The 27,669-nt window shown below is 41.9% G+C and overlaps 3 protein-coding genes across 5 annotated transcripts in view; 2 read left to right on the forward strand and 1 right to left on the reverse strand.

The window, feature by feature from the left end:
• The first annotated feature begins 325 nt into the window (after positions 1 to 325).
• Positions 326 to 9,011, forward strand: rhot2 (ras homolog family member T2). Its single transcript, XM_083933332.1, has 19 exons — positions 326 to 495; positions 1,725 to 1,783; positions 2,414 to 2,495; positions 2,606 to 2,649; positions 2,903 to 2,956; positions 3,078 to 3,130; positions 3,403 to 3,511; positions 3,659 to 3,760; positions 3,904 to 4,002; positions 4,109 to 4,217; positions 4,312 to 4,432; positions 4,635 to 4,719; positions 4,818 to 4,963; positions 5,080 to 5,180; positions 5,738 to 5,868; positions 6,017 to 6,097; positions 6,189 to 6,311; positions 7,501 to 7,703; positions 7,931 to 9,011. Exons 1-19 carry the CDS (start codon positions 459 to 461, stop codon positions 8,046 to 8,048), a joined length of 1,857 nt encoding a protein of 618 aa, XP_083789458.1. The 5' UTR covers positions 326 to 458; the 3' UTR covers positions 8,049 to 9,011.
• Positions 9,012 to 10,677: 1,666 nt separating this feature from the next.
• On the reverse strand, positions 10,678 to 12,034 carry h1-0 (H1.0 linker histone). The gene has a single exon (XM_083932177.1). It carries the CDS (start codon positions 11,791 to 11,793, stop codon positions 11,206 to 11,208), a length of 588 nt encoding a protein of 195 aa, XP_083788303.1. The 5' UTR covers positions 11,794 to 12,034; the 3' UTR covers positions 10,678 to 11,205.
• Positions 12,035 to 24,498: 12,464 nt separating this feature from the next.
• Positions 24,499 to 27,669, forward strand: part of rhbdl1 (rhomboid, veinlet-like 1) — a gene marked incomplete at its 5' end in the record, with an annotated part of 36,108 nt that continues 32,937 nt past the window's right edge. For 2 of the 3 annotated variants that reach the window (XM_083933216.1, XM_083933217.1), the window contains one exon: positions 24,499 to 24,537. In XM_083933216.1, the coding sequence (XP_083789342.1) occupies positions 24,499 to 24,537 (39 nt within the window). Of the gene's footprint in view, positions 24,538 to 24,644; positions 24,746 to 27,669 lie in introns of those variants that run through there. The other variant, XM_083933215.1, reaches the window with a different exon arrangement.

The following is a 27,669-nucleotide window of genomic DNA, read 5'->3' on the forward strand; positions in this document are numbered from 1 at the left end:
AGTACATGATAAACCAAGGATGTTGCTGTTAATGGGCACAATTTTGAGCAGAGGTATAGGATAGTATATACATATATATAGTAGTATATATAATAGTATATTCATGTTCAATTTTGAGACAAGCATACTGCAAAACTGCTTTTCTCTTTGAATAGTCTGTATTATTTTTAAGTACCTTTCATCCTAACTCCAAAACAGACGAGCTTTCATCCCAGTGGTTGAACGTGACGCAGACTGTGAAGCTAACGTGGGCAGCAGCAGTGTGGTGCTTCGGCCTGCAGAGGGCGCGTTTGCACGCTCTCTGTGTGAACCGGAATGATATGGTTTCACCTTGGTTGCATATCGTTGTGGAGAGAGGCACACGTTTGATTTGAGCTAGAAATTTGACATTCAAATGAAAGATAAATGTCCCTTTAGTCCTGCAGCGCGTCTGACTGTTCGTCAAACAGAGAGGAAACATGAAACAGGACGTCAGGATACTCTTACTGGGGGAGCGTAAGTCATTCGTGCTGACAGCTAACCATAAGCTAAAAGACTAGCAAACATTAGCTGTTGGCGCTAACTTACCAACTATTAACATTAGATTCATTTGCATGTTACTCCTGGTGGCGTAGTGGCGATAACTGATAATTTATATCTCGTCACTAATTGTATCATATTTAACAAATTGTATGTTTTCCCACAAAGTTGCCGCTCTCGTTAATTTCCGCTATGCTAACTTAACTGAGCTCACAGTAACTTTTTAAGTTGTGAACGGCTAACGTTAGTGACGTTGGCTAACGTTAGTAACGTTATAACTGCACTATATGAAGTTGCTATACATTTTTTTTTTGCACCAACTAACTTATCAGCTGTCGTCCACTGAAAGCCACACTACATGATAAACACATGTTATGTTAGTTTAATAGTTAAGTTAGTAACTAGAGAGCGGTGACACGTTAACTAGCGTTAGTTGACTTAGCTGCTTAATGAACTAACGTTAAAACAGTTAATCTAACTTTACCAACGGGACTAAAATAAGATATTTTCCATTTGCTAGTCTGTATAATGTTATTAAATGTGTTAAACCAGGCTGTTTAACTTAGTGGCTACAACGTCACTGTCTAACGTTTTGTATAACGTAGTTGCAATGTTATAGTGTTTACTTCTTGCCATATTAACGAGCAGCGCGTCAATGCAACTTCCTTTTAATTCAGTTTTATTTATAGTGTCAAATCATAACAAAAGTCATCTCAAGACACTTTACATATAACGTTAGAGTGGGTCTAGACCACACTCTATGGCTTATTTATAATTTACAGAGACCCAACAATTCCTCCATGAGCAGCAGCAAGTCGCACTATCGATAATAACAATACTAATGTCTATAAACAGTATTTATCCAGCAATCTTGCACACACAGTGGCAACGAAAACCTTCCTGACAGACACACACACACACACACACACACACACACACACACACTCAAAGACAGACAGACAGACAGACAGACAGACACACACATACACGTACACACACACACAGATAAACAAAGGGATGCAAGCAACCACAGTGTCCGTCCATATCAGGGCATTTATGTAAATGATAACCTAAAAAAAAAATGTCAGCCAGCATCGACTTGCTAGTTCTGTTTTATCGCTTCATCACACGAGCCAAATTGTACATCTGTACATGCGTCTTCTCTGGATGCTCCTCTCATCGTCTTCATATTGTCTCTCCAACAGCCAAGGTGGGAAAGACATCACTCATCATGTCTTTGGTTGGAGAGGAGTTCCCAGAAGAGGTAAATATCATTGCAACTATTCACCACTGCTGTGTTTTCACTTAAATGTCCTTTTGGTGGGGGCGGGTTCGGGTTCATATAGCTGGACACCTGCCTCTTATTTAACACTGTTTGGTAATTACAGCCACACTCTACTGTAGTCAGTACTCAACAGACTGGTTCATTTTTGTGCAGTAAAGAAAACAGATTGTTACTTGCTTACATTGCACTGTGTACAACTCTCTCTACTCATTTAGCAAAAATTCATTTAATGTAGGTTTTTGCCTCAAATGTGTGACTTTTGCAGCATGCTTGGGCATTGTTTGGCATGATAAAATCAGTCTGCTATGTACAATGCGGCTAGTATTGTGTTTTTGTGTATTCATTTATTTTTTAAGCTTATTATAGTTTCAGTACATGGACCGGCAATATTGAGCTTATAGGTACACAGTAGTTTCATTCACACATATGGCTTTAATGACTTATACATTTTGAACGACTAAAAAGCATTACATCATATGACTTCATGTTGTTTACTAAAGCCATGACTGTGTCCATGCTTAAAGCAAAATAGAAAGTCTTTGTTTGTATTGTATTCTGATTAAGTGATGGTTGGCAGTTTACCTGTGATCTTTTGCAATCTCTTGACAGGTTCCCTCCAGAGCTGAAGAGATCACCATCCCCGCTGACGTGACTCCAGAGAAGGTGCCCACACACATAGTGGACTATTCAGGTAACACGACCTGAAGGCTAACACGTAGCACCGCCATTATTTATCGGTGTATGTCCAGTTTATTCCAGCGTGATGGTCCGTTGAGATCCGTTTATGTTTTCCCTTCACAGAAAAAGAGCAGAGTGACGAAGTACTTAAAAATGAGATCGTCAAGGTAAGCACACTTTACAGCGCTAATGGACATACTGAACATTTTCCTGTGGACAATTGAAATCAAAACCAGATGCACTGAAGGTTTGAATTTGGCTGGAACAATTGAAGTTCGTCAAAGTTTCGTTAAGAGCGAAGTCAGAAATCCCAGTCATTCTTCTATTCTTATTTCCTTTTGTGATGTTTGTGATTGTACTCTGTGGATTCTACTTTTGTAACAAAGTCCCTCACAGCTGTTCTTTCTTCAACCCACACAGGCTAATGTGGTGTGTGTAGTGTATGACGTCACCAACGATGACACAATAGACAAGGTAGTAATCTGCTCCTTTGTTTATATTGTCTCATACTGTACATTTCAAATGCTGTATTTTACATTTACTTACTGCATTTATTTAAATACAAATAACACTTGTCTCTGCATTTGTTTGTCAGATTAAAACTAAATGGATACCTTTAGTTAACGGAGACGCAGAGAAAGGGAACAAGTATGTATCAGCTTTTGATGGTGTTACCTGTGCTATTGAACTATGCACTCCTCCCTACTGTTTGCATGTAATGTTGGCATAATTGGTGATATAGGAATTTGAGCCTGTTCTAACATTTCACTAAGTCGGCCAGAATAAGACCTAAGAGAGGGGAGTGAGTGCATGCATTACACATTATTTGAATGTCAGTTGATTTACATTATATCTTTGTATTGCATTAAATCATGATAGAGTTGTATTGAGAGTTAACCTATATCCATATGCTCTATCAGAGTTCCCATCATCCTCGTAGGAAACAAGTCTGATCTGCGCTGTGGGAGCTCCATGGAAACTATTCTTCCCATCATGAACCTGTTCTCTGAGATTGAGACATGTGTTGAGGTGAGACTGAACTTACTGCGCACCTTCTAACCTCAGTATTGAGATATGGTTGCCAGGTTTCACACAACTATTTACACATGCACAGGCGTTTAGATTGCTTAGGTAACTGTATCTGAAATGCTCTCCCTGCGGTTCTTCTCTTTCAAGTGTTCTGCAAAGAACCTGAAAAACATTTCAGAGCTGTTCTACTACGCACAGAAGGCTGTTCTTCACCCCACTGCCCCTCTTTATGACCCTGAGGACAAACAGGTCAGCCTTTTTCTTTTTTTTAAATGTGAGGCCAAGTGTGGAGTCAATGTGTCAGTCTATCCCAGTCCACTAATTTGCATGTACATGCAAATGCTTGGTTGAAAAATGATAAGATTTTTGTCCTCCGATATTTTCCCCTGTAGCTTAAACCGCTGTGTGTCCGAGCCCTTAGCAGAATATTCTACATTTCCGACCAGGACAACGACCGTATCCTCAGTGACTCTGAACTCAACTGCTTTCAGGTGCCAGTATAAATCACTTCACATTATGTCTTCTCATTTATTATTGGACACAAGGTGCTTTGTTTGCTTTGTCAAATAATCCATTCATTCTGTCTTTCATGTGTAGAAATCTTGTTTTGGGAATCCTCTGGCACCCCAAGCCTTAGAGGATGTGAAGACAGTAGTTTGGAAGAACACCAGTGATGGGGTGCAGGACAATGGCCTGACCCTAAATGGTAAAAATCACTCATGAATGAGAACATTCAACTTTAAATGGTATTGTTGCATGGTCACATTCAACTAATGGCCAAGTATCTCTTCTTTTTTCAGGGTTCTTGTTCCTTAATACATTATTTATCCAGAGGGGCCGACATGAAACCACATGGACTATCCTCAGGAAGTTTGGTTATGACGACAACCTCGAGCTGATTGATGATTACCTTTACCCTGAGTACGTCTAATGACACTATTGTACTGTATCTGTCAACTCAGATGTTTTTGTGTTGCTAATGCCTACAAGTTTGTATTGTTGTTTGTATTAGACTTTCTGTTTTTCTACTGTGTTTCTATTTGGCCTTCCCTTTTGTTATGTTTGTACACACTAGACAGGAATACCAAGGAATCTAAATATCCAATTGTTTTTCTGTTGTCAGACTACGAGTTCCCGTGGGCTGCACCACAGAGCTCAATCATTTAGGTCACCAGTTCCTCCAGCGGCTGTTTGACAAGTACGACGAAGTGAGTGGCAATTTTAGCTGCCTTTCGTGTTTTAATTGCTGTAAATATCAGTTTGTATCTCAGTTTTCTACATGACTTTCCTTGGCTTTCCTTCTCAGGACAAAGACTCTGCCCTGTCACCGACAGAGCTTAGGAACCTGTTTTGCGTATGTCCTTACATGCCATGGGGTGCAGAGGTCTACATGACTGTTCCAACCACGAACGAGGGCTACATCTCTAATCACGGCTACCTTTGTCAGTGGACGTAGGTATCTCACACGATCGTAATGATTTCATGCTCTATGTTTACGCTTTTGTTCACTTAGAAGAAAAGAATCTCTGTCCAGTTCAAAGGTCACATGTATGTCCTCTCACATGCAGGCTCTCTGCGTACTTTGACATCCACCGTTGCCTGGAGCACCTAGGATACCTAGGCTACCCTATCCTCACAGAGCAGGAGTCACAGACTGCTGCAATCACAGGTTTGTGTTAAATGTAGGCGATCCCTCTGAAAACTTAAATCCGTAGTCTCATAGTTAAGCAATGTTCTGCAGGAGGATTAGTAGTCTTAGTCCTGTCCACTGTCGCCTAATAGATTTACATACTTAGACATTACATCTGCCCTTGAGATGTAAAAGATTACTTTAGGAGTGTGTACATAACATGTGTCGATACATTTACACATGTTAGGTTTGAAGCAGGTTAGATATCGGGTAGAAAACAGGTTAGCACAAGTGATGTGTTCTGCTTTGTTCGGTGTCCAAGACAAATCAAACAGGAGAGAACAGACTCGTTTGTTGCCATGTAGAAGAACTAAAACAGCATGTTGTACTATTAATAATATTGACTGGAATGATAAACTAAACTAATCTGAAAATCAAAGACCATTTTTAATTTTACCATTTGGGGAGGTAATGCAGGGGTTGAGCTGTGTACTTACAGCTAAGCTAATCAAAGTCAAACTGACAAAATGGCAACCCATTGTGTTTGTGCATTATGTTTTGATATTGTTTTTTTCCTGATTTTTTTATATGTGCAGTAACACAGGAGAAAGAGGTGGACCTGGAGAAGCGCCAGACACAGCGGTCAGTGTTTCTCTGCAAGGTGATCGGACCGCGGGGGACGGGCAAGACCGCCTTTCTCCAGGCCTTTGTAGGCCACAATGTTGTGGTACGGCACCATCTGCTATTCTGGAGCTGAAGATATTAAATGTTGCATTATTAAAACATGGTAAACTTGAACTGGTCACCATCATCAGTATTGATAATGCTAAGTAGTGACTTTTTCCTGTATTTTTTTCCTCTTTTGCCATCTACAGAATAAGGGAAATTCCAGCAGTGCCTTTTCCCCCTATGCCATTAATACTGTCCAAGTCAGCAACCAGGAGAAGTACCTTATCGTAAGTAGCTCCCATCCTGATCTTAATGCTGACCCTTAACCTCTGATCCTTACTAAAGCCTGAGCACCATACTCTTCTCCTCTCTGCACAGCTCAATGAGGTTGATGTGGAGGTGGAGTTCCTGAAGGCATCAGACGCCTCCTGTGATGTTGCTTGTCTCATGTATGACACCACCGACCCGCATTCCTTCGACTATTGTGCCAGTATATACAAGGTGAGTCATTGCAAAAGTTACGGCAGCCTGTAAAGGATAATACCAGTGTTCATTTATTTATGATCACTTTTAGTTTGTGCCATTCACAAAGGCTGCCCATTCGAAGTCCTCCAATTGTTGTCAGCGTGATATCTCAGGAACCCTTGGAGGGATTTTCTTCAAAAGTGTCACAAAAGGCAACTTGAACTCAAGGAGGAACTGATAAGATTTTAGAGGACATTTTATATCCAAAAGGTGAACTCAACAGCTGTAATTCAGGAACAGAGCTGGCCACATTTGGTTGGATACTGAAATGGTTACACCAGTCTTGAAACTGGTGATTATACATCTAGATCTTCTGTGCTTCAGGGTTAAAGACATGTGTGAAACATCCATGTTTCCCCCAAAATATACTTAATACCTTTTAATTAAAACCTTCACTACATATTAACTCTGGACAGTTTGGATGTAAACTGCAACTTGACTGGTTGGCTTTGGCATACAATTATAAGGAGGTAATTCTATTTTTCTTATAAATAAAAAAACTCCAAAATCCAAATCTCCACTAAAAGGCTAATTAAAATGGCAACGTGACTGTACCTAAAGGCCACCGTAGATTCCACTGCTTGGAAAGGGAAGGCTGAGGGAAGGAGTATTCTGTTGGTTGTTATCTCTAAAGTCACCACTAGATAGTGCTAAATCCTACACACTGCTCCTTTAACTTGATCATAAAATGAAATGATAAGGAAATGTCCTATTTACATGCTCTATAGAGCTCCAACATGTGCAATACAGTGAATCCAGCAGTTCAGAATGGGCAAATAAGAGAAATAGTCCTGCCTACTGATGTGTGTCCTAGTGAAGCAACAATTAGATTTGTAAAGATTACTCTCCAGTTATTAAACAGGAGAAGGCCGGCCACCTCCAGCTCCTGCTGGTACAATGGTATGAAAATGGTGTGGTTTCCAAAATAAAGATATTATTGCAAATACTAAGTAAACAGAGTTTCTAACATACAACATTGTATTGTCAAAAGAACTATAAAGATTAAACTACTTTTTCCAGAAGTAATGTCTAGTAATAAGAGTGATTTAGACTTTTCTTCAGTTAACTACACTTATACTTATGTATTACAATAAAGATTACCTGAATTTCATGATGACTTCTCTCTCAACTAGAGTTTTCACTCTTTACCCCAATCCTTACTTAGCAACACTACATGGAGAGCAACATCCCATGTGTGCTGGTGGCCTCCAAGGTGGACCTTCCTGAGGTCAAGCAGTTCCACGGGATGACCCCAGCAGAGTTCTGTTATAAACACCAACTGCCTCCACCGCTGCCCTTCTCCACCCTGTTCCTCGACTCCAACAGCAAGAACATCTACACCAGACTCGCCTGGGCAGCAGTATACCCGTACGTTGTAGTTAGACAATCCATTGCTCTTAAGTAAGATCAGACATCATTGAAACCAGTAAAATCAAAATATTAGTTATAAGAGAATATTGTTTAAAACATTTGGTTATCAAAAGGTCATAGGTAAAGATGTAAGAGAAGCCAGACATTTGTTTTGCTCATGGTAGCAACTGTGTGTTGTTTTGTGTGGCTGACTCTTCATGATTATTTCTCCGTCCAATCTCCAGACACCTGAATGGTTCAGACATGAGCAACACATCATTCTGGCTGAGAGTGGCATTGGGTTCAGCTGTGGTTGCAGTTCTGGGCTTTGCCATCTACAGAGCAGTCGCCAGACTGAAATGATCAACAACCGACTGAGCTTCTTCTTTTTTTCATGCCGACGCTCCATCAATCCATCCATCCATCCATCAAGACGGAACCTCAGAGACCAGATTCAGAGCCACCGCCTCATTTTGCTTGTCATCCCAAAGGCTCTGGGGATACTCTTCACCTCTTTGCCCTTCTTCACTTTGTCCTACCCTCTCAGACAGTTGATCGCAACAGTCCAAAGGCTGGTAATCCTATTACTCCCGGCGCTGCTGTGCCCAGCTTTTTCTGCCTTACATTCAGCCCGTCAGTGCTCAGTGCATTGACACATGATGAACTGTTCACATCCAGGTGCTTTATCAAAGGGAAGGAAATGCAGGAAGACGGTTGCATCTAATCTATTGCTTTTCCCTCAATTATTTGCTATGTGTTAATGGTGAGATCAAAAAGTTTTTATATACATGCAGTGTTTCCTAAGCATAAAATAGACAAATGCCAAATTGACTAATATTGCCAGCGTGAAGAACCAAAAGGCAGCACATGGAGCATTTTAACTGAGCAAACATCCTGATTGGCTACTACTGAATCTTTTGCTGGAACTCCCCAATGAACTACACTCGTCCTTCTGACCATGCCACCACAGAGATGTTCATATCTGATTTGCCAAATAACTACAGCAGCAAGGAGTAGTCGGAGCATGTTATTTGTCCCTTGGGCATAGTATTTTGCCTGAGGATTAAACATTTGAATGTTTTTAGCAGTAAGGCCTCCACTGATCATCTGCGGCAGGAAGAGATACTGTATGCATGAAGAAGAATGGCGGTTTGTTTATGCATCTGCGAGAAATCAGTAAATATTTTTTCTCCTGTCAAAGGAGGCCAAGAAAACCTTTAAAATGAATAATCTGGTCAAATTAATTTCTGCGTCCACTCTGTTTCCTTCTGTTCACATTGAAATGGAATTCATTGATTTTGATTTTGAAATAAGTTGATTGATTGATTGATTTGTATTTTATTTTACATAGAGCGGACACTTTGCATAAACTTTGTTACATAATCTGCCATTGCATTGTTTTCCAACATGAGTCAGTCATGTTATGTATGTTTTATTGCTTAATTTAACCGGGGACCTGCTGTTTCTGCAGAATACACGTCTGTGACTTTTAAAATATGGCTGTTTCTTACTGAAATTGAACTGATTTAGATGCTTAATAAAAGACCAGACTTGACTGGCTGGGGACCTTTTACCAAAAAGACATTATGGGTGTTAGAATGAAAGATGAGTCATGTGCTGTATGTTAATATATCTGAGTGTTGGCGCCTTTTGTTCACCTTGTTGATTCATAGTATCTATTTATTTTATGGCTCATTCATTCTGCCGGGATTTTTTTCTAACATTATACACAAGTATCAGACTTCAGAGAGGTTTTTGTTTTGACCTCTGTGATACATTTGAGTGTGAGTGACTTAAATCAGGCATTAACGCTCAAATTAGTTTAGTTCTAAATATTTGTATTACCATTAATGTTCAAGATACCATATCATATTACTGCTAAAAGTAACAGAGTTTCAAGTTGTGTTCTGCTGTGCTGTCAGTATTTATGTCGGAGTGCTCTGTTGAAACACCACTTACTAACCTTTTACAGTTGCACGTCTAAATGCAAGAACAGCATGCTTTGGCTCGCCTGGATGCTCTGCTTTGCCTCAGCCTGAAGCTGTTCAGAAAGGTTAGTTTGATGTTCTTACACCTGTCTTAAAAGCTCATATATACAGTATAATCTGTATGAGGATCATTTCTATGTACTTTCATTAGTTCGACACCAGTCTGCGCGTCAGTCCCAACTGCAGTGAAGAGATGTCACCTGTAATCACAAGACACCACGAGAGGGCAGTGTTGCATGTCAGGTGAGAGGCAGGCTCCTATGCACTGGGTGTGTCTGCAAAGCCCCTCGTTACTCTGCAGCCACTGTGGAAAGAGGATGTTAGGATTTTGATTGCAGTTTCATGTGCTAGAACAACCAGGAGGGTAAAAAAAAACCCTGTTCTACATTAACATTTATTCAGGGCAGATTTTGAATACAAACTGGGATGTTTACACCGGTTTTACAGGAGCTTTTCTCATTTTCCCCAAGAATTTAATCTCTTGTCCTTGTTTATCACCCTAGTCCCAAAGAGGACTTCTATACACTTTTGTTTCACAGTAGCATCTCTGGTCTAGGCTTTTATGTCAAATCACCAAGTGTCCTGCAAAGCCCTTGTCTGCCTCTACAACTAATTGGTAAGGCAGTTATAAGGTAGTTTAATAAAAGTGCATGATTCTAGTGTTTCATATAACACCCATATGGTCTCACTTGTATTCTAACATAAAAGTTTTACCCATGTGTATAAGCCTCTCTGCAACAGAATATCACCCCTCATTGGAGCTTCCGTATCCAGGCTTTGAGTGCAACAACTTGATGCACAATAACTGTATGCAGCAGGCTATAATCATGTCTGATATACACATATGCTGTATATCGAAATAAAGGAGGCACTGCCATGGAGCTGTTTAGTACATTATATCAAGCCTATTCATCTTTGATATGCACGGAAAACCCGGTGTCCACCTCACCAAGCATATTACGCACGCGTAAAATGCGCGCAATAAGTTCACTGACACATTTTGTAGAAGATGACAAATGTTTATTGAATCCTAATATAAACAGTCTTTAAAAGCGACTGAACACAGCGGGGTGTTGGTATATTCTGAATCAGTCCGAACATGAGGAATTATACAGAATGGAGCTTGAATGACAACTGTAGAGCCTTTAGGGGAAATCTTGCTGACGTCCACTACCTATAGTCTGAACCCTGTAAAGACTCAACAATGCTCCCCATTGTCACATTTGTATTTTCAGAATGACCCCCGTGCAACAAACAGTAACTATTCATAGGTTCAATTGTATGTACATTATTTTCTTTTTTCAGCAAGACCGTATAGTCCAGCCTATATCTGACGAAAAGCATTAGTGTCATTAACGCCAAATAAAAATGCTCACGATGATTTCTACAGCATCTATAGGCTATAGTGCAATGGGGCGAAAACTACTGGTAAAAACAGCATAAGTTTGCATGAGACCTTACAAAAATAATACATATACGAAAACATTTCCTTAAGTATTTACATTGACGTTGTCTCTCTGATATTGTCCTTTTTACTTCTTTTTCGCTGTTTTGGCTGCCTTTTTCGGCGTCTTTGCCTTGGGCTTGGCTGCCCTCTTCGCTGGTTTTGCCTTGGGCTTGGCTGCCTTGGCTTTCTTTGCTGGTGCCTTTTTTGGTTTGCTCGGCGTCGCCTTTTTCGCGACCTTTTTCACTTTCTTTACAACTGCCTTCTTGGTTTTTTCCGGCGTCTTGGCTACCTTCTTGGGCTTCGCCACCTTCTTGGGCTTGGCGGTCTTCACCGCCTTCTTCGCTTTGGCAGGTGCCGGTGCCTTGATGGACTTTTTGGAGTCCTCTGGTTTGGCCAACTTGAAAGATCCAGACGCACCGACGCCTTTGGTGTGTTGCAGCACCGCGGCTTCCACCATCCTCTTCAGGGCCATTTTAATCTGCACATCGGCGTTCTCGCCCACCTTATAGTTCTTCCTCACGTACTTCTGGATGGACTGTCGGGACGCTCCACTCCGGCTGGCGTCGCTGATGATGGCCGCTTTAATCATCTCCGAGTACTTGGGATGAGAAGCTGCTTTTTTGGGTTTGGCTGCCCTTTTGGCTTTAGCTGGAGTTGTGGACGTCTCTGCCATGGTGACTTCTCTTTGGAGTTAGTTAACAAACAAACAAAAAGTCCAGGAGACGTAATTTCACCCGGCTCAGCTGGTTACACCGGAGCGTCAGAAACAGCGAAATGTATGCACCGCCAGAAATAACGGTTTTCCAGAAAGTCCGAGTTGGCAGGAAATGCAACGCTGTTTTCACAGTGAAAAATATATTAGAACTGTATACACAGACTGACGCGTCAGAACAACGGATCACTTAAGTGTCTTATTCCACGGGCGTCTCAGTGAGCCTATGAAGCCTATCTGCGGACGTGATTGAGAACACCAACTGCCAGCAGCTGATCTAGCGGACTACATGGAACTGGCGCCGTCCCGTTTGTGTTTCTTCATCCTCCAACTCTTGACAAATATAAAAGGTGCGACTGAGTACTGATCCACAAAACATCATGGGCTGATAGCAGAGACATTGGGCTTCACGGGGACACACTTTTTTGTCTCCATCCGCGCCGGCGAACAACTTTTATTCCAGGAAAACCCGCTGGAAGTAATGCAGGCTGTGAACAATTTTGCACAATTCACGTCAAATTGACCCAAACAGACGGAACCTGGATCAAAATGTTCCAATGCATAACGAAATTGTATCTATGCTCGAACGGATGCACACGGTTCGGTCGGATTGCGTTTCCGTTTTTGCTTTTAATACATCGATACATTTTCCCAACTAACACAGTCCGGCCATTGACTTTAAGTGACGTGGTCCAGATTATTTGCTGTTAAACCTCCTATAAATTAAATGTCACATTATCCAAGTCACAGGTGACTCTTGGGACGATGATATGGGTTTATATGGCTTTGAATTCGGCGGATGGTTTTGCCGTGTTTGCTGCTTTTTGGACAGAATTGGTTATAACTGTCACTATGGCAGTCGCCACTCGAGCTCCATTGTCAGGAAAGTTGCCAACACCTCCAAAGATCAGGGACTCTGATAGCGGGTCAGGAAATTGATCACTATATTTCAGATAGGGATGTAAGTGGCTGCTGTATGACCAGGTGTGAGTCCAGCTGCAATAGGGGGGGGGGGGGGGACTGCAGCCGAAATCAAAGTCCTTCAATACGGGGCGCAGTGATGGCTTTCTTTTGTTCAGGAGCTGGCGCATCAGAGCACAGGCTACAACGGGGTTGGCATCTGGCTTTTCTCCTTTTAATGATGGTCTGTGGTGCCGGTTATAATTAATAAAAAAAAACACCCCTAAAGGAAAAACTTTACTATAATTCTCCTGCATTATTTCTTATTTTAATGTCAGGTCTCATGTCCCTCCCTGCAACGCCATTTTGATTCCTATATGAAAGTCACAGCCACTGGAGTAGTGCTTTTCCCCCTCCGACTTTTGTGGCATGGTTATCCGAGTGATTGGACACTGTTTTGGGATTTTGCACATTTGTCCTCATCCACATGCTCAATGGTGCGAAACAACACCAGGCTGCTTGTCAGAGAGGTGGTCATCTAACAGTGGGATACTGCCCATTTTTGAATCAATGAACTGTCCACTGTCGTTCAAATAATAATAATAATAATAATAACAATGTCCAAATACTTTTGTGTGTGTGTGTGTGTGTGTGTGTGTGTGTGTGTGTGTGTGTGTGTGTGTGTGTGTGTGTGTGTGTGTGTGTGTGTGTGTGTGTGTGTGTGTGTGTGTGTGTGTGTGTGTGTGTGTGTGTGTGTGTGTGTGTGTGTGTGTGTTTTATAATATATATTATGAAGTTAAATTCAGTGCTGGAGATATCAGTGCCTCTGCCTCTCTATCTCCACCTGTGTCCTTACAGTGACTTGATGACTGAGTGTTTTGTTGTTTTGGTGCGTGCGCGTGTCTTTTTAACGGGAGGGTTTGGAGCCAGGAGGGACTGAATGAGTGAAAACGAGGAGAAAGGGAGGGAGGGAGGAGTGAAAGTGAATGAGTGATTTATTTTTTCATGTGGCACAGAAGATGGAGGGAGTTGATGAAGGGGTGAGTTGTACTTAGCGCAAGTGCAGGAGAGGGAGGGGGGGGGGGGTGAGCGGATGATAGGGTGAAGGAATGAACGAGTGAATAAAGCGGGTGAGGAGAGCGGGAGTGACTGAGTGAATTGAAATAATTGTGTGGCGCAGATGAATGAGTGAGTAAAGGAGGGAGGAGCATAGCGGCGCCTGCTTATAAATACACCGTATGGCTCTACGGTTATGTGGAGAAATATGAACAACGTGCCTATTGTTTGCGGTTCTTTTTTTCCGGCCCATGTGTTGCAGGAATAGCTTTTCGGCTTGTTTTTGGTAAATGTGTGATAAAGAGTATTGGTCCGTTGTTTTCTCACCGATTGTCCGGGGTGATGTGTTATTGTCTTTGGCCGCTTGTGCCCCGTTTAGGAAGCGTTGCTGAGAGGCAGCAGCCAAACACAGCCACCCCCCCCGGTTAGACCACTCCCTTCATCCGCCGACAGAGGGACGTCCTCCACACTGACTGGACCTCCGAGTCCTGCTCAGCCTACATTTCAAACTAATTATCAGTATAATGACATGTACCTTAATGAACAGTGCATTTTATTAGGATGCTTGCAAAGCCCCTGTTTCATAGGCGGCTGATAATTGGACCTAATTAATAGTCCTCCAGTGACTGGTCTTGAATTTAGCTATAATTAGAGCCTGATGTTTTTATCTTTCTTTTTTTGTCGATTTTATTATTTAGTATTATTTAATTAGTCGATTGATAGAAATTATTCCTAACATCATTTTTCATGATTTAAAGTTTATGGCCATTTTTCAAATTTGAACACACATTACACTCACACTAATATAAAATAAATAATGAATGATTAATAAATAATAATAATGATAATAATAATAATAATAAGAGATATAATACAATTATTATTAATAATAATAAGAGATATAATAAAGTTAAATTAAAAGGTAAATAATGAAACAAGCCTTAAAATAAACACCAACGGTGTAAGATATTATTTCTATCTGTCAGTCTTTCTATATATATTTATATTCACTCTTCCAGGTCCTGGAAAAGACAAGAGGAGTCTGTCTTCCGGCCATTGTGGCAGTTTCGATCACAACTAATGGATCACCCAGCACATATAACATGGGGGATCATTCAAAGGCATCACGAGCCAACTCCTGTCCAAGTGTGGACAAGTTCCCCAAAGTGTTAATCTTAGGGTATAAACCAGTATGGAGTAATGTCACCTCTGAATCCTGACACTTACAACAGTCTGCTGGGTTTTTATGCTTGCTCCAGTTTGTTTTTGTTTTTTTTGTTGTGTTTTTTTTTTTTGGGGGGGGGCATTCACTTCTGCTGCCAAATCATTGAAATCTAGCTTCTGTATGTAACCATGCCAAAGTCTGAGTTGCAAATATATCCAGCTTACATAATGCTTGAAGTTGAGTGGGAGGTATATTACATACAGTATGTATTTACAGAAGACAGCTACACCATCCTGTCAGGAGTGTTTTAGCGTTGCACCTCTAAATTTATCCAATGCCAGTTTGTAATTTTAGCTCCCTAAAACCACTCTCAAGTCCTGTCCTGCCTCTGGCCCAAAGTATTCTGGGTAACATCACCCACCATTTCACGACTGAAGGCCTCAGTGTGCTCTGTATCAGGGCTGTGGATCTGAAACTATCCAGCACATGATCACATTGAGCTCCGTTAAAAGCATTCTTTCTGAGTTGCTTTGATTTAAAGACTGTCTAGCCGTTAACTCTGTCTTTGAAAGTCTGATAAAGCTAAATTAAATCAGATCTTCTTTTTATTTACCCAGGTGGCAAGAAAATAAGGTCTGGAGACAGGTTCTAGATTAGATAATGTCTTTATCTGCTATCAATCCTTAATGCATCTTTACACTTTTAGAAACACATCTCACAAACTATTTTACTGATTCTTTACACATTTCTTTCAAACCTTATAATTCTGCATATTTCACAAATAAGCACTTTGTGAACTAGAGACTATCCTGCACCCTAAAATCCCAAGATTAGAGGAACAAGATCAATAACCTAATCCTAACCGTTAACATTAATATGAATTAGTAACATTCATTTGTTTCATTCATCTTCAACCGCTTATCCTGGGGTCGGGGTCGTGGGGGGGCTGGAGCCGATCCCAGCTGACAACGGGCGTGAGGCGGGGTACACCCTGGACAGGACGCCAGTCTATCACAGGGCACATAGAGACGAACAGAGTCAGACAACCATTCACACCTAAGGGCAATTTTTAGAGTCATCAATTAACCTAACATGAGCATGTCTTTGGATTGTGGGAGGAAACCGGAGTACACGGAGAAAACCCACGCAGACACGGGGAGAACATGCAAACTCCACACAGAAAGGCCCAGGCCGGGATGCGAACCTGGAACCCTCTCGCTGTGAGGCGACAGTGCTAACCACTAGTAACATGCAGAACGAATACACTAGGACCAGTCCTTAGGGTTTGTTGGATGCATTTTACTCCTACGGATACAGTATTTTAATAGTATCCCATTTATAGCTATTTGATGATCCGAGTATGTATTAAAACCTGTATCACTCAGTCAATCACTTGACCACTCAATAGAAGGACTACAATTACACATAATTCAATTTTCATCTTTGGGACTGTAAGCAGCGTCGTCGTTTCAAGGATGTAGATTTGTAACACCCATTTGGTAATGTACTTTTGTTGTGTGGTGTAGACTTTGCCTGTTCAAAACACAGGTGTTACTACTGGCTGAAATTTAATCATTTTAATCTCCCCTGTGATACAAAATCACTGTATGAGGGAGGATGTTCCCTCCAGTGTTCTATCCCTCTCTAGCTAAATTAGAAATATGAACCCACCGCCTTTTTAGGAGGACTGTTTTGAAACATGAGAACAATGTTTTCTTTGTTTTTAACAAAATCCGTAATGATCACGTAACGATCATCTCATCATAATCACGATATAGCATGTTTCCTGGTAATTCTATATGAAATAATCACATGGTGTAGACTACTTTTGTATACTCCTGTGTTAATTCAACCTTAAACATATGGAAAGTGCTAAATATTTACTTATTTTATTAAGAACTTTAGTGCAAAATGAACATAACCTGAAAGGATAAGAACTTATAGCGCCATTCAAATGATGTAAATATTGCCATAACGCAGTTCGGCAGCTGTTGTTTTTTTCCGATAACACAAAATACACACAACATGTTTATGTTGTTTTGCCGAGAAATATCTGGCAATATGACGATTTGATTATAAAACCCCAAACTACCTTTTACAATGATATTCCTTCAGGTATTTCAGACAACCTTCTCTGAGAAGTTTGAGTTTTAAAGTCAAAGAACATTGTTAAGATCAAGATTTCAGATTAAGTTAACTTCATCTGTAAATCACAGTCTCAAAACTAAATGTTTTTTGTTTTTATTTATCTTTTAGCAACTTCTCCAACATTATTTCCAATGGAGTACACCAAATGTATTTTCATCAACATATACTGCATGTGACAAGGTTTAACACTGGCTCCACTCCAGCAGAGTGCTTTGAAGTTTATCAGCACAAGAGAATAGCCGACAATATCGGAAGAGGAATTTATTTTCTTCTTTGACCAGTTGCATCTTCTACTTGCATATATCAAGAAGAGCATATCCCTTGTGCCCTTGAGCTGGACATCATTTAGTTCAGCTGCCCATTACATTTCCACAGATGAAACCGTTTAGATGAGCTCTAAACTAACAGAGTGCCATGTTGAGACAACAGAGAGTGAGAACAAGGCATTGACAAACTTGCAGTTTTAATACACTTGTCCTCAGGCCAGCTGGTGTGTGTGTGTGTGTGTGTGTGTGTGTGTGTGTGTGTGTGTGTGTGTGTGTGTGTGTGTGTGTGTGTGTGTGTGTGTGTGTGTGTGTGTGTGTGTGTGTGTGTGTGTGTGTGTGTGTGTGTGTGTGTGTGTGTGTGTGTGTGTGTGTGTGTGTGTGTGTGTGTGTGTGTGTGTGTGTGTGTGTGTGTGTGTGTGTGTGTGTGTGTGTGTGTGTGTGTGTGTGTGTGTGTGCGTGCGTGCGTGCGTGCGTGCGTGCGTGCGTGCGTGCGTGCGTGCGTGCGTGCGTGCGTGCGTGCGTGCGTGTGTGCAGGATTCGACAGTTGTGACAACACTTGGTTGTGTGAGCAGGTGTCAGCGGCCAAGTGCTGTGCTAACTACTGCACAACTGAGCCGACAGAGGCCCTGTCAGTGTAGCACACACCAAGAAGCTCTTTGTGGATGTCTTACCATTCCCCGCTCCTCATGTCATTTATGTAGAGCAGGTAACTATTTCCACAACGTCAGCTGTCTAACCTCTCACGTGATAGGCTTGTCATTGGACCCAGTCTTTCAGAGCACCTGTGAGCTGTCTGTCAAACCAACAGAGATGACTCTATTGTGTCATTGTCTCTCATGCCACAAGATGACACAGCATTTTTCGTTGAAAAGAGTGTTTTTAAGCAGAGGTGCTTCACAGGCTATCAACTCAGATTTAACACTGATACATTACAGTTCAAGAATGCTACAATTAGCCCTAATCCTGACTTTAACTCTTGCCCCTTTAATACTTGGAGACTTAGTTAGAGTGCATGAGTAACATAAGCTGCTGCAACAGGCTGCCACTAAACCAAAGCCATCTTTTATGTGTAGATATCAGTATAATTTAGACCTTCACCGGTGTTGTACAATTAACTTTATTGGCATCAGTGTACTGAAACATAATGTGATAAGGATATTGTTATTGTCATTACACAACATGTTATATGTGACCGAGAGCAAAATGAGGTACTCAAATGTAAACTTAAAATATATTTAGAATGTTTTGTCTGTTGAGCTTAATAATCATTTCCATTTCTTGACTATTTCTTTTTAATTTACTTAGTTCTGTGATTATGTCAAAACTGTAGACTAAAAGTACCAAACAATGATTTAAGTAGTTTTTATGGTTCCCATACTCTCAAATGTGTAAGAGCAAGCAGAAGTATTTTATCCTTGCATTCTTTTTTTTACAAAAGACTCAGACGCTTCATAGTATACTAATTAGTTTCAACTGCCAACACGTTTTTTTTTCTGAAGATAAAAACAAACAAACGTATCCCCTCTGTATCCCAGTGATTTCCGATCATAGCTGTTTTTACCGACAGAGGGCAGTAGCAGCCAAATGCAAGTAATTATTTGTTTTATTTGCAATGCATGTCATTTTAGACTTGTAATTAGTGCTGCTACAAACTGACGTGGTATGATCATGTTTAACAGTAGAAACTGTACAGTAAATGTAGGGAGTAAAGACACTAAGTTGTGTAGTCAATATATGCCGTACCCTAAACATGCTCTCTGAAAGTAAAGCAGTGATGAGCCCTGATTATTTCAGGTTATCTCAGGTGGCACATTGTAGATGGTTTGTAATCCTTCCTCTGGTACTGTGTGGTTTGTTTATGTGGATGTCGGCCAACAGGTCTGCCCTCATTTTAGGGTGCAACTGCAGGTTTAGACACCAGAGGTCTCTCCACACTTACTGCTGTGACTCCCAAACCAAATCATACGCCTGTGCTAAATTCAAAGACAATGTGGCACTGTGACACTATAATGTCAAACCAGCGATTGATGTTTCGGAGGTAGACCCTTCCCAGTAGGAGATGTTAATATTGCAGTGATAGGGCTTAAAGTGTGGCTCCCCTATGAATTTGAATCATGACAGTTTTATAGAAATGCTAATACACCCCTCATTCTTTTCACTTCTGCCTTTGCTTTCCCTTTCTCCTCTTAATTCTCTCCCCTTTTCAACCTCCTTGACTCGCTGCTTCCCCTTCCTCGCTACTTTTCGTTTTATGTCCCCAAGAGATTTTCTAAGTGGAGCACTTTGGACTAAAACTGTGTCATTCAGTGACCTGATTTTTTTTTTTGTTGCAGTTTTTCACCATGCGGGTGATTCCCTCTATTGCACAACCACTACTGCTTGGCATTCAGCAGCTCAAGTGTGGAGCGCCATCTATTTTAATTCACATGATATGTTTAGGTAACAGGTTCCAGAAATACCCCATCTCTTTTTAATTTACAAAAGATTAGGTCAGCTTCAAGAGCAATAGAGCAACACTGTAATACTGTGATCCTGCACAGTGACAACACACTCATGACACACAGGTTTTAATTGTATTTTAAAGAATAGCACCAGTCTTTGTGTGAGTGACAATCCCTTGAAACAATCTCATGTTCAAGTCACGTCAAGGTCTTGCAGATTAAGTCCTATCCCCTGCTCTTTTAAGCTTTCCGACTGCGTCTCTTTTAAGTTGGTAAACTTACATGTTTATTTTCCTCTTACAGCTTAATGTTTTTCAGGGCAGTAGATGGCAGGATAATTTCCCAGCATACACTGCACAACCTCATTTGGATGAGGAAAAAACATCCTGACAAAACCTGTGGGGCTGTTTCCTCGGTCCACCTTGAAAGCCAGTTTAACCAGTTTTGTGAGGTAATGTCTGGCTATTGCCTTCCATAGCACAACTTATATTTTATTGGCCCCAGTGGGAAGAATTCAGCAAGTTTCGGCAGGGAGGTTTTTTGTTTTTTGAAAATAAGCTTCAGCAAGGTCCACAAAAAGTGGTATTTCTTGTAGGTGTTAGCTATTCCAGTGTATCTAAGACTAAATGTGTAAGATAAAGTTTGATTGGTTGACTGAATTTAGTGGTAGAAAACAAAACTGGCATTCACAGATAGGAAGTCCTCATTCATTTTTGTTTTCTATAGAATTCTCTACTTAAACAACTGATATACGATTCAAGTTTTGGAGCTGCGCTGTACTCCTCATAACATCTTTATGTAAATTGTAAAAAGTGAGATTTCCATGTCTGTTTTTTAATATAAAGCAGATCAAGGGGCTGTATAAGTACTGTGAAAGTAACAAAACTCAATCCATAAAGAAATGCACACAGCCGTCTTCAGTACTGTATTTTTGAATGCTTGGTTGTGGCGTCAAAACTGTACTATATATCGGTAGAAAGTGCTGCTAAAGTGCCGTAACAGTCATTCCCCCGTGTGCAATGACGATGCAGAGATGCCAAGGGCTCAGTATGTAAACATGTTCTAGTAGACACTCAAAATTCAAGTAAGTATTAACCTGAAAATGAGCATAATAGCAAATGTTATATGAGCTCACAAGACACTAGACATCCAAAACAACCAGGATGATCACGACAGACCTTACCATATGGTTCCCCAAATCCAAAATATGAACATTTATAACCCCTCTAGTCTATATTAGCTGCTTTGCATTTTCTATTGAAAGTTATATATTCTATAGATAGCACCTTTATTCCTGTTTATTGAGCAAGTTTTCTATTGCGGCCCAAACCTCTTCCTAAATTTTATCCAGGTTCTTAGAGAGTGGCATACTAATAGATTAATAATGAAAGCACTCCACAGAGCATTATTTTGATGACATCTAAAAGTCTAGACTGAACAACGGGGCTAAAATACATCTACGTTTAAGGAGAACCAGAACAGAGATTTGTGATTGAATCCTGGTGTAAAGATCATTTGCAATCCATCCTATAGATGAAGTTAGGGGAGCTTATTTTGCACATAGACACATCCTTACAGTTTGCATTTACATACAGTCGACAGGCTGTATAAATGAGCGTACATGCACCCCTCATGCTAAAACCCTGGCAATGCCTGTGTATAATGAAGATGCGCTGAATTCAGACCTTTAGGGCATGCATTTATAGCTCCTTGACAGAAACACAACTATCCACACACAGGCAGCAATAAATAAACACCTGCCTTATGGAACCTCGAGGTCATTAAGCTGGTGAGGAAGAGTGCAGACTGGCGGTCTAATTAATGCGCCTTTCTGCCTCCCTGAAAGACCTTGTTATTCTCTCCCTGCTCTCGCACAGAGGCTAGACCAGTGTTTTGTCTGCCGCTCTCAGGCCTTGTTAAAGCGGAGCGGGCTGCCTGGGTTCTTCCTGCCATCTGCATCCATCCACCAGGGGTGAATAGAACATGAAGGGTTTAGTCAGGCTCAAGGGAGAGCATTCAGTTGCCGACGCTTTGGGCGGCAGAGGTGGTATTTCACTGGAGGCTTATCTCGCTCTGTCAGTCATCTGGATAATGTCACTTGGTGGCAGTGTAATGGAAACAATGATACTTGATGCTGGCTTGACCCGTGGTGTGGCTGTGAGCCCAGTTGGCATCTTGTTTATATATTTGGGAGTGTTGTGTACCTGCATCCAGTGCCATTTTTGCTTGAACAAGACTATTTGTTTTTTATTTCATAGTGATTGAATAGTGCTGCATTTATATTGGCTTTCTTTACAACAGAGCCAAGACTGTGTTGTGCTGATGTTATTCATACAGCACATATCCTGTCATAATGAATTCACCCTCTTGTTCAGTTTCTAACATATGGTAGAGCCTGGGTTTTTCTTCTTAAGAGGGCTTTCTGCTTTATTTTCTTACAGCAGTGGATTTTCTTTGAGTCCACGGTACTTCTATTGTCTATCATTATTTTGATGAGAGTCCTTTGAGGTTACCAAGGCAACAGTTGAATCCAGTTTCATTTTGCCGGTTCCTTCAGCCCGTCTCACTTATTGGCTGTTTGCAAATCCTCCAGCAACAACCTTATAATTAGATTTATCTTATTCATGCTCACAACTACAGAGTATTGGAGACAAATTAATCCCGAACATTGATTAGTAGTTGAACAAAGAACCCCATGGAGTGAAAAGGGAATCCCGATGTTGCTAAAGACTTGGACGGTCATTATTAAGGTTTGTTTAAACAAACGTGTGTCAGATGGGCATAGTGGAAGGTGACAAAGGGAAAGGCTGGGAGCTCTGCCATATTCAAGGTGGCCCAGGCCCAATCCATTAGGACAAATACAGCAGTTACCAGCTTTATATAGTCGGCAGCCTCAGTCTGAGCCAATAAAGCACACAAAGACACATTGCTGTGATGAAATAGGTCCAGATATTTAAAAATTGTTTCTCACATTAATAAGGATTTATAAGCCTTTCCGCCTGTAAGAAAATGAAAGTCCAAACATCTGGTGCAATCATGGTACTTAAACAGGCAGAAGCACGGTTTGTCTCCGAGCCAGAGGCTGGTGGTAAATCTCACAGAGAACAGTGCAGAGGATGAGAAACACCCCTGCTTCCACTGCAATGCAAGTAGAAGTCATCACCGGGTCCTAACCCTGACAATGACTTTGGCTACAGGGCATTTGAAGCTGTTTCGCCTTTTCTTTTCTTTTCTTTTTTTTTACGAGTTAAGATTTACGTCCCCTTGCTGCTTTATCCCCCTCATCGGCATTGTCCTGAGGAGGAGGGGTCACTGCGGATTTGTGCAGAAAGAGAGCACATTTTTAAAGGGGATTTCAATCAAATCAAGCACTGCCGCATGAGCAGTAACAACTTTTGGACCTTTTTAACCATTCGTATGTTCAGACCTTCTTGTTCTGCTCCCTGAATGCCAGTCTCTTTATTATGCACCCGATTAACACATAAAGAGCCTTTTGTTCTGGAATTACTTCTAATGAAGTGTTGTATTGAGGATTGCGGTCTCGTGTTATTGTCGTAGTGGTATTTATTTGAGCCTGTGGGAGGATCAGTGAACCATCCAAACAGTCTAATTCAATTTTATGTTTGTGCATGTGTTTTGGGGGTGGGAGTTCGCTTGATTGTGCAGCAGTGCATACAATGTGCTAATGCGCCAGTTTTTATTAATAGTACGGACATGTACAGGGTTTCAGAGTAGTCTGTAGTTTTCTTTGGGGTCACTGTGGGAAACCTCCAGCCATCAATGCTGTTGCTATCATTAGTAGTCTGCCATTCTCCTCCTCCTCTGTCTCCTGTAGCCCCAAAATGAACACCATCATCATATGGTCCGGATTTCACTAAATGTCTGTGTATTAGTTGCTTTTGTCTTGTTTGTGTGTGTATGCCTATCAGTATCAGATCAGACGTGTGTGTGTGTGGGTTAGTGTGTGTGTGTGTGTGTGTGTGTGTGTGTGTGTGTGGGGGGGGGGGGTCCTGTGCCAGTAGTAAGCGCAAAGCCGCAGTGGTGCCCATCCTTTGCTCCCTCCCTAAGATGCCTTACTTGTAGTGAGGAGAGGAGCTGCAGCCCACGGCCACTCCTTCCCCATTTCTAATTGGAAGAGAGAGGCCACCTCCCTCCCCTGCCTCATTGGTATGCAGGCGGCGCAGTGTGTGTATGAGGATAGGGGAGAGAGAGAGGTAGCAGTCAGTGCAATGGGATAGAGGAGAGCGAGGAGGAGGAGGAGGAGAGTGAATGAGAGCTGCTGGATCTGCCTTGCCTTGCCTGCCCGCCCGCCTGCCTGTCGTCTGCTGAAGCTGGGTTTTACTGCCGCGCCACGCTGCACTGGCACACAGCAGAGTCACGGCCCATTTGCACCACCGTCTGCACTCAGCACCAAACACGGAGCCACACAGTACCGGTTTTTACTCCGGCGACACCTTCAGCAAGGGAAAAACCAGGGACAGAGCTCACCAGGCTTTCACCATCACCAAGGGGGGTGGGGGGGGACGCAGCAGCAACGAAAAAGGGACCTGACGCTACAATTTAGGCACCAGCTGCTACCTCAACCAAATCCCCCTCCACCTTATCCCATCCTTACCAACACCACCACTCCTCTCTTGCTCCTCCCTATGCCCTTGTCCTCGGCGGCTCCTCTCACCACCCTGGCCAGTATATGGATAGAAGCTCCCTGTTTCAGCTCATACAAGAGCAGGTAAGCGAGTGAGCAGGCAGCGGCAGAGGTTTCTATGGTTACAGGCTCCTGGCCACCTTGCCGTCTATCGAGGGATTGAGACGTGGAGGCTGGGGGTGAGAGCTGATGTTAGGATTGATAGCAGGGGCTGTGCACGGGCAAAATGAGAGCGTGAGACAACACGACGGACGCAAGCATCATGGAGCCATGTGGGCCCAGAGAATGTGAGGTCAGATCATGAGCCGTGGGGGTGGAGGGAGGTGTGTGTGTGTGTGTGTGTGTGTGTGTGTGTGTGTGTGTGTGTGTGTGTGTGTGTGTGTGTGTGTGTGTGTGTGTGTGTGTGTGTGTGTGTGTGTGTGTGTGTGTGTGTGTGTGTGTGTGTGTGTGTGTGTGTGTGTGTGTGTGTGTGTGTGTGTGTGTGTGTGTGTGTGTGTGTGTGTGTGTGTGTGTGTGTGTGTGCACAAATGAGGATGATATTCTGTATGAATGGATGCATAGATGGACTGATTGGAGCATTCTTTGAGGAATGACACAATCATACGATCATAGTCGATTACAGCTGCTGCATTAGCGTTTGCAGCAATCAAGCTGCATGTGCATGGATTTGTGTGTCTGAACCTGTGCATGTTTTTCCTTGTGTTTTTTTTTTTGTTTTTGTTCCTGGGTTTACCACATCACCAATCGTATATAATCTCAGGGTCACAAGAACCAAAGATTGCAAGATTATTCCGATTTTTCCCTTTCTAAGGGTCGAGCAACGAGGCAGTTCCTGTGAAGACCAGGTCATGGTTTTCTTCTAGAATAGAAGCTGTTATTTAGCTTTAAACTTTTTTTTCTTAATTTTCAGCCCTTGTGTTGAAAATACAGTGTTAGTGGGTATATTTAGGCAAGCGAAAAATGTTTGTCTTGACATCTGATTTCTTGGAGTCCTCTGCCCAAACTGCTGTTTTTACTGCTCAGTCAGATCTGTGTTTGTGTTAAGGTTTGGTCTACCATTTCCAAATGATCAAGCCGATATGTATTTAAAGCCAGAAAGCCATGTCTATATTTGGCTGGTTCTGGTTTGTGTGTGTGCAACTCCAGCTCTATGTCGTGTTTTGCATTTAAGGGTCTAATGTGTCACATGTTTCTTATGATTAACTGGGGGGGTTGACTCATTGACAGATATATTGGGCAATCATTCTGGCCAAGAGAGAGGAATCAATTATCTGCTGCAGGGTTTAGGGGTCAGGAGTGGCCTATGAGTAACACATTGATCAACACACTCAAGATCCTTGGGGAGAAGCGTGCGTGTGTGTCTGCTATCATGTGCACAGTTGCATTTTTATGAATGTGTGTGTGTGTGTTTATAACAAGTAGAGGAAGCCTGTGTGGGTTGAGTGAGAAGATGCTCTATGGTCACACTGGTGAATCATATAAGCACTTCAGTGATAACAACTACTTAGTGATACCTCAACAACACATATTCCTTCATAGACACATTTTTAAGGCAGTATCAAAGAGGCTGACTCATCTGTGTCAATATCCATGTTTTATGTAGCATGCCTTTGGCTGGAGATGAAGCCAACACTTCCGCACTGTAAACGGCTGCTTGTTTTATCGATTGCGGGGTTTACTCTTGCATGCACCAGTATGTTCATAGGTAGACAGTTTGCAAGGCCACAGCTGAGCAGACAGAGGTCCCATTAAGCTCAAGTCTAGACTAAATCACTCACACTGGCTGACTTTGGGACTCCACGCAGCAGCCTTTGATTTGGAAAAGGTCCCTCTAATTAAACTAGAATGTAGAGAAATCTGCCAACAGCTTTTGGACTGTGAACAGGCACGCTTGTTTTTAGCAAAGCCTGCTGCCTGTCTAAACATTGGGCTTGTTTTGCTCATCTCTATCCAGAAAAAAGGTTTTGCAGAGCATGCCTCATTATTTTTTTGCAGCTCTGGCCTCCAGATTTAACATTCACTGGAGGTTTCCCACAATGACCACAGTGTCCTATCGGCCTCAAAGCAAATCCAAGAGAGCACGTGGAGGTCAAGTGCCTTGCTTGAGGACATCATAGGTGTCGCCATAAAGGGAAAGGATTACTCTGTCGCTTTGTTTTTGTGCTGGGGTTTTAAACCTGTAACATTACACCCTTTATATGAACATTTAGATTTAAGCTACCACTGGCCCAACATTCTCTTCAGTCAAAGACACATTAGATGTTAAAGGCGCTAAACTTCAATGCTTTTGGGGTTTCCAGGAGTGTTTCTAAATTAGGATATTTTTCCGCAAAAAGAAACTGGGCATGTTTAGTTTACATAAGCACTGCAGGTGTAAAGGAGATGGGATATTGCAGGCTTGTCACGCAGAACCACATCAAAATGCTGCAGGGGGAGAAAAGGAGAAAGCAACAGTGGCAACATGAGTGATTTTTATTAGTCTTTGTCTGCAGGAGGTTGCAATGCTGAGCTCAGGCTATTTCTGGTCTATGCAGACTCACACGTGCTCATGATCAGAGCATGCACACACGCGCACACAGACACAGTTTGTCTGATAGTCCCACTCTTGCAGCGCCACTGATAAGGCAACTTGATGGTCAGCAGCAGTACCCATTGCAGTAAAGAACAGTACTATCATTATTCGTCTACTCAAATATCCCCCTATGTGTCATTCAGTTCTTATCTGGCTTATTTATATCTCTCCCGTAAGGACTTGGGGGTTCTGAATACTATTTTGACACAGTTATGTCAAAAAGAGAGATTAAGGATCTTAGACACTGTCCTCTTTCATCATTCTTGGATGCTAATTTGCATCGAGCTGTATTTGAAAATGCGTCTGGCTGTTTGTGCTGTGTTTAAACGCCAGGAAATGTAGTTAGATGATTGTTTGCATCAAGGAAAATCCCCTGGTGTCATTCTACAGTCCTCTCCACTTGAGGAAAGAGTGGATTGGATCTTACGGCCATCATATCGCAGTGCCACAGTAGTCAAATTTGAGCATAATGATGGCACCAGCAGGGCAGAACGTGCATTGTGATAATTACAGAGTCAGTGGCCCAGTTGCTGGTGAACACCATTGAGTCCTGAGGGCAGCAGAGAGAAATCAAAAGGGTTTTATATGATGCCATGCAAATATGCTCTGCCCTGTAAATGCCACTGCAGAGCCACACACAGCCC

This window comes from Echiichthys vipera, assembly GCF_963691815.1.
Source record: "Echiichthys vipera genome assembly, chromosome: 18".
In the NCBI taxonomy this organism is placed as follows: domain Eukaryota; kingdom Metazoa; phylum Chordata; class Actinopteri; order Perciformes; family Trachinidae; genus Echiichthys; species Echiichthys vipera.